Below are 6,551 nucleotides of genomic sequence, written 5' to 3'. Positions count from 1 at the left end.
GTGATATTATGTCTTGCTGGTCCCCAAGGGGCAAAACATTAGAAAAATATGGTTATAGATGACAGTTATTGCCAAGTCTCAAATGAATAGTGGCCATAGGTTGAGGAGAAAAAAACTAAATCTAAATTCTTAGAGAGAATTATGAAACATAATAAACTGAATGCCAGAAAATAAACAGAGTTTTCACATCACAGATATATTACTGCTAAGCTGCTGCAAGAAATATCCAGAGTTGGTGATTTCCATGTATTTACTGGAATTGAACGTTTACATTACAGTTTTCATCATCATTGATCGTTTATTACCATTCTCTGTGTTGTGAGAAAGTTTAAAGGAACACGCCAACATTATGGGAAATGCGATATGCGAAAGAAGATAGATACCAATTTCCTCTCTGTGCGTGCAGTAGAAAGCTATCCGGTGGCAAGCTAGCCTAGCTTAGCACAAATTAATGGAAGCAGATGCACCAAGAGCTAGGCTAGTGGTCCGTATCCGCTTCCATTCATTTGTGCTAATAGCCCGAGAGTCATACCGATAGCAAACAGCTCAATCCCAGCGTCCCTCAAGCTCTGAGCAGGAGGGTTGACGTCATCCTGGGATTTTCCATACAGTGATGAGGATTCCGATCTTGGGAACGCCAGACCTGGCACCGGACTCTGGCTTGAAGCTGTTCTCCAAGATGTAGGTCAGAGCCAGGCCTGCAGAGGAACACAGAAGACACAGGAGAAAAGGTAAACACACGTTATTTATCTCTCAAACTGTGGATTGGGGTGAAAGTTAACATATTGACAGCTTGCTCAAGTCAAATGGTAGGTTTATTATGTATCAACCTTTCAGTGGGTTAGGCGGGGGAGTGGGGAACATGGGCGGTGGGGAGGGAAGCGTGGGGAGGGCAGGAAGGACGAAAAAGGGACACGGGTGAGCACCGCGAGGGGATGACAGGACACTCGTGTAGTCCCCTCCCGCCTTTCCACTCTCCCACCATTTCCTCCTCTCTCTCTTCTTCACCTATATCTCCTTCACATCTCTCTCTCTCCTTCACCTATATCGCCTTCACATCACTCTCGCTTCACGATCGTGCACGCGAGCGCTCGCCTCAGAGCGCGCCTCTCCCTGGCGAACTCTCTCTCCTTCACATCTCTCTCCTTCACTCTCTCCTCTCTCTCGCTTCACATCTCTCTCTCTCTTCTCCTTCTCCTATCTCTCCTCTCTCTCCTTCATCTCTCTCTCTCTCTCTCTCTCCTTCACCTCTCTCTCCTTCATCTCTCTCTCCTTCATCTATCTCTCTCCTCTCTCTCTCTCCTCTCTCTCCTCTCTCTCCTTCACCCCTCCTCTCTCTATCTCTCTCTCTCTCTCCTTCACCCCTCCTCTCTCTCTCTCTCTCCTTCACACCTCTCTCTCTCTCTCTGCTTCACCATTATAATAATAATAATAATAATACATTAGATTGAGGTTACATTATTCAGAGGTTTAAGTAACTCTATTGTCTCATATAAGAGAAATTGACTGTGTTACTCTTGTTTCATATTTTGCATCAGAATAAAATGCTCTAATGTGCTCTTTCTTTCCTATTTCTTCCCCCGAAACTGATTAGAAATTGTATGCGTGGGGCACCCAAGTGGCGACCCATGTAATGCGCTGCGTCGCGAAGCGGCCGACCCGGGTTCGATTCCCGGAACCCGGCGTCCTTTGCCGAATGTCTTCCCCCCGCTGTGTCTCCCGTTTCTCCTCTCTCTCTCTCTACTGGACTGCCCGGTAGTAATTTTTTATGCGTGTCAAATGTGACTAATCTATTGTCTGTCTGTTTCTATTGCTTACTGTCAGGCGGAGGTGTGTTTCTCTCCTAGTACCTGTGAGGGTGTTGCCTCCTTTGTAAGGCAGGTTCTTCACGGCGTCGATCACAGCCTGCTTGGTGGTGAATTTATTCAGATGCCACTCGATCTTGGGGTCTCCGCTGTACTGAGCCAGACCTGGGGGGGCACACACACACACACACACGCACACGCACACGCACACACACACACACACACACACACACACACACACACACACACACACACACAAAAAACACACACACACACACACACACAAACACACACATATCAGTCTCTGTGGGAGTGGGAGGGAGTGGGATTATTTCTGTGGGAGTGGGAAGGAGCGGGAGTCAAAATCCACTCACATGTCAGCCTCTACTCCAGGGATCCAGTTTTTCTCTATAAACACTTTATGTATTCAATACTAAAGATATATCATACTTTATTTAGACTTTTCAGAGGTTAGTTTACCCCCCCAAAACTACCCGGTGCAGCTTTAAATATACTGTGAAATATACTGTATTAAAAGGTAGACTCCTGAAATGACGTCTAGGCGAAAGAGCCCCACTCTGTATTGCACGCTGTGTAAATCTTTTGTTTTGGTGAGCTGTGTGGGTTGGAGTTTAGTAACTTATTATAGTGTGCATTTCTCCAGACCTCTCTTGGCAGAGCCTGAGATGTGGGCAGCAATAGCAACCCCAACCCAGGGACAAGCGCCTCTCTCTATCCTCCGTTACGCGCAACCAGTATGTGATGGCCCGGCAGAGCGCAATGGACTATTGAAAAACAATAGGAATGTTTCATAGTTTCATAGTTGACGATTCCTAGCATTTCCATTGGCTATAGGGACAGACATAGATATATGACAGATAGATACATTCAAGATTCTGTGCCTTACTTCCGCACACTGCCGCTCAACTGGTGGGCAACGGAGAGATACACTTTAAATGTTGACGGAGAGAGGAGAATCTTGCGATTCAGATACAAAAGTGAGTCTTTATCCCAAACGGTTCCAAATATGTTTAATGTTTTGCAAAACATGTCTAGTGTCACGTGGGTGTGACACTCAGCTTTAGATTAAAATGTTATGCAACGCGAGAAAATGCTAAAACTACCAACCCGCAGGAATATTGCTTAGTCTAACCCTCATTTGTTGCATGAATAGCACAAAGGCTGACCACATGATATAATAATAATAATAATAATAATAATAATAATAATAATAATAATAATAATAATAATAATAATAATAATAATAATAATAATAATAATAATAATAATAATAATAATAATAATAATAATAATAATAATAATAATAATAATAATAATAATAATAATAATAATAAAGCCCACCGCTTTAACATTATGGCGACCGGCGGGGCGCGGCGATTTAGGCCTCAGAGGACAGCGGATTGTAAACAAACTGATGTACTTTCTAAGAGCTTTATATATCATTTATAGTATTGCTATCTGTCCATTCTCATTGTCACTTGAGTGCATAAACCGTGCCTTCATAATGGCTTAAAGAAAATAAAAATCCATCGGTTGGTTGTCATTTTATAGCGTCGTGAATATAAGGTATATCTCGCTTTTAGTCTAGGCTTTTCTGCAGGAGGCTGCAAAATAGGCTAAAACGTTGGCGCCGTTATATCAAACGCCATTTCTGCTGTATATATACTAATGAAATAAAACAAACTGCGTAGCATCCGGACTATTACAGAGCATCTATGGATGAAATGGGGGCGGCGGGGAACGCCAATTACTATTATTGATTAGCAATACAGTGTGTGTTCAATATAGCATTTTCATTGATAGATCACGTTACATTATAAAACAATGTCCAATCCAGCTGTAATTTGGGGTAATATTATCCTACTGTCAGGCCATGTGATCGCCGACAGCATTTCCTCACCAGTCATCGGATTCTGGTAGATCGATATGCACATTGGCTAATCATAAATCCCATTATTCCACGCTGAAAAAAACGCTCGGCAAGCTGATCCAAGATGGAGGGTCTTCTTTTGGAATCAAGGATCTATGATCCGCCCACAGAACTGTACTTGCATTTTTTTTTAATCCACATAATGATACTGCAGTGGAGCGATGGCGCCCCTAAGCGGGTCTGGCCGGTACTGCATGTTTCGAAAATCAAATATGTGAAAAGATCCTGCTAGTGGATCGGGTACCTAAGAAGCGTTATAAATATGGAATAAAACAATAACAACTCGTCACGTATACTCGTGGCTCTGGTCCACAACGCTCTTTTTCGAAACACGTATATATACGTGGACGGACGCCATAGTGTTAAAGAATAGGGATACATGGCGGTGTTTGCAGGGCTCAAACTATATTTTATATCATAGCTATGGATATAAAACGATTGCCCATTTGACATCGAGTATCTATCGTTAAATTTGTGAAAAAGAAAAAAAATTGCAGCGTTTAGTGCATTTCACTAGTAGAAACCGTGGCGTTTCTCGCCTGTATCAACAATCAATCTGAAATCAACGCTATATTATCAGTATTATGTTTCATCATGAATGCATGAAAGGGTGGGGGGGGGGGGTCGTTTTTCTATGCTTCGATCGTCACCAACGGAATATGTTACACACACACATTACACACTCAGATCACGGGGAAGGGATTCGAACAACGCAAGATTGATACCATATAGCCCTTACCTTGACTAGGATGTACTCCAAAAAGAATATTGCAATTATCTGATCGCCATTCCAAGTATTGATGTCGATCGTGTTGCCAACATAATCCACCAAAGAACATGAACCGGGAGTGCTTGATTCTCCTCAATCCATGTGTTATAAAGGCGTGTCCTGCCCGACAAGGAAAACCCGGACCGGACTTTTTAGATCGACACACAGCACAAGCCAGAGGGTTTCAAAGGATGTGCAATACCGGCCGCAAGGCGGCAGGCGGCGGTATTAGACGTTTGCGATCTCAGACTCATTCCCAATGATAACACAGGCTCCCTCGATGGATTATGAATGGGAATATCGAATAAAAGAAATAACGATAGAAAACCCGTCTTTTCTCGGGTTTGGCGCCCAAGCGATGCCGAGTTAACCTGACTTATCTCCGGTCTGGCGTCCAATGAGTTCATGTCTAATTAAAATAATATGCAACGTGAGAAGACGCAAAAAAAAGCACATGGTTTATCAATTGTGAAAAGGGCTACTGACAGATGACAGCTAATCCAGTAGGGGAGTGGTTAGGGGTGAATTTAAGATATTGTTGAGCTATTGTTCACACCTACTGTAGTACCTGACGGCCAAGGTGTTAAAAATGCAGTCAAACTTTAGATAGTGTTTTCTCAGCTTTTCTCTGCTCTTAGACTACTAGAGGTTTAACAAGATTCAAATAAGCATCTCTTCGTCAAATATTTTCAGATTTCAATGTATGACACATCATTTGAAAGCTTACATTCTGTACTTTCATAATCTGTATGTAATAAATGTAATTTATTACTGACGAAGCCACAAACTGCTGGACACAGTCACATAATTATATATAATAATAAAATAATTATTATTATAATAACCATAATTATTATTATTATTATTATCATCATTATTATTATTATTATTATTATTACTTCATCTATCCTGGACTTTTTTGTTCATATATTCTTATTGTATATATCATTTTTACAATAGCATTATTATTACTACTTTACCTATCCTGGTATTTCTTCCCCCATATATATTATTTTAATATATTATTATTATTATTATTATTATTATTATTATTATTATTATTATTATTATTATTATTATTATTATTATTATTATTATTATTATTATTATTATTATTATTATTTGTATTATTACTACTACTACTTTACTTATCCTGGTCTTTTTTGTTCATATATTTGTATTGTATATATAATAGTCATAGTATTATTATTATTATTATTATTATTATTATTATTATTATTATTATTATTATTATTATTATTATTATTATTATTATTATTATTATTATTATTATTATTATTATTATTATTATTATTATTATTATTATTATTATTATTATTATTATTATTATTATTATTATTATTATTATTATTATTATAAGTTGCATTACTTTACCTATCCTGGTCTGGTCGGACTCCACACTGAAGGCCTTGACCAGGTTCTCCAGGAACATCCTGACCAGCCTGAAGTTGATCCTGCCGATGCTCCACGACCCGTCCACCAGGATGACGATGTCAGCGATGGACGTAGTTTTACACATGAACAGCTCGTCATCTGTGGGAGGGAGGAGACAGGGGCGGAGCTTCAGTAGGAGACAGGGGCGGAGCTTCAGTAGGAGACACATGCTGAGTTTCAGTAGGAGACAGGGGCGGAGCTTCAGTAGGAGACACATGTCCTGCTTGCGTGAACACTTTAGGCAACCAACATGTGCTTCCGCGTTGCTCTGATTGGCCGAGCGCGCGCATGCGCTCCTCAGAGGCAGGAATACTACAGTAAGCTCCCCCTTAGGCTCCAGGAGGAGAGAGGCTGAAAACCCGCAGTTCTTGCCCGACTGATTTTTTCTGATGAATACCCCCAAAACATGGAGGTCCCGAACACATGGAAGTATCGATTGCGCCGTAACGAATTATTAAAAAAATATACCGTTAACTGGAATATGTTGTGCCTTTACACATATGTTGGATTATGTAATTGGTTTGTCATGACAAACTAATAAAAAATCGCGATTTACCCGGTGGCTACAACA

General features: G+C 40.5%; 1 protein-coding gene across 1 annotated transcript; it reads right to left on the bottom strand.

Annotated features, from left to right (window-relative positions):
• Nucleotides 1-548: 548 nt before the first annotated feature.
• LOC311248500 (collagen alpha-1(XIV) chain-like) lies at nucleotides 549-6,079 on the bottom strand (the record flags this gene model as incomplete). Its single annotated transcript, XM_084339371.1, has 3 exons — nucleotides 549-698; nucleotides 1,851-1,970; nucleotides 5,921-6,079. Coding segments are annotated over 3 exons (389 nt in total), but the record flags the coding sequence as incomplete, so codon positions are not given.
• Nucleotides 6,080-6,551: the final 472 nt, after the last annotated feature.

Source organism: Notolepis coatsorum (assembly GCF_963971535.1).
Source record: "Notolepis coatsorum genome assembly, contig: SCAFFOLD_3471, whole genome shotgun sequence".
NCBI lineage: Eukaryota > Metazoa > Chordata > Actinopteri > Aulopiformes > Paralepididae > Notolepis > Notolepis coatsorum.
This window is presented reverse-complemented; position numbering and strand designations above follow the sequence as displayed.